Source organism: Nestor notabilis, unplaced genomic scaffold (genome assembly GCF_000696875.1).
Source record: "Nestor notabilis isolate BGI_N333 unplaced genomic scaffold, ASM69687v1 scaffold13515, whole genome shotgun sequence".
Lineage (NCBI taxonomy): Eukaryota > Metazoa > Chordata > Aves > Psittaciformes > Psittacidae > Nestor > Nestor notabilis.
Genome location: NW_009928032.1, coordinates 4,986 through 5,284, shown reverse-complemented (window position 1 = coordinate 5,284; position 299 = coordinate 4,986). Strand labels below are relative to the sequence as shown.

Sequence of the window (299 nt, the reverse complement as noted above, 5' to 3'; positions counted from 1 at the left end):
GGCGTATGCCTGGTACCATGGCCAGAGCAGGGCACTGCAGCCTATCCCATGGTTCGGGAGCCATCCGGCTCTCCCTGTGCTTCCCCAGGAGGAGTACGTGCAGGAGGGGATCAAGTGGACTCAGATCCAGTACTTCAACAACAAGGTGGTGTGTGACCTGATAGAGAACAAGCTGGTGAGTGGGGTCCCCTCCTCCCACAGAAGCTTTCCTAGGGAGCTGAGGCACCAGGGAATGTGGTGCCAGATGGGCTGGGTGCTGAGGGTGGGTGGCAGAAGGTGGTCCTGCTGGGAGCATACTT

The 299-nt window shown here is 59.5% G+C and overlaps 1 protein-coding gene across 1 annotated transcript in view; it reads left to right on the top strand.

The window, feature by feature from the left end:
• LOC104405590 (unconventional myosin-If-like) overlaps nucleotides 1-299 on the top strand; it is a gene marked incomplete at its 3' end in the record, with an annotated part of 14,395 nt that overhangs the window by 9,114 nt on the left and 4,982 nt on the right. The window contains 1 exon segment of the mRNA XM_010014337.1: nucleotides 89-175. Coding sequence (XP_010012639.1) covers nucleotides 89-175 — 87 coding nt within the window.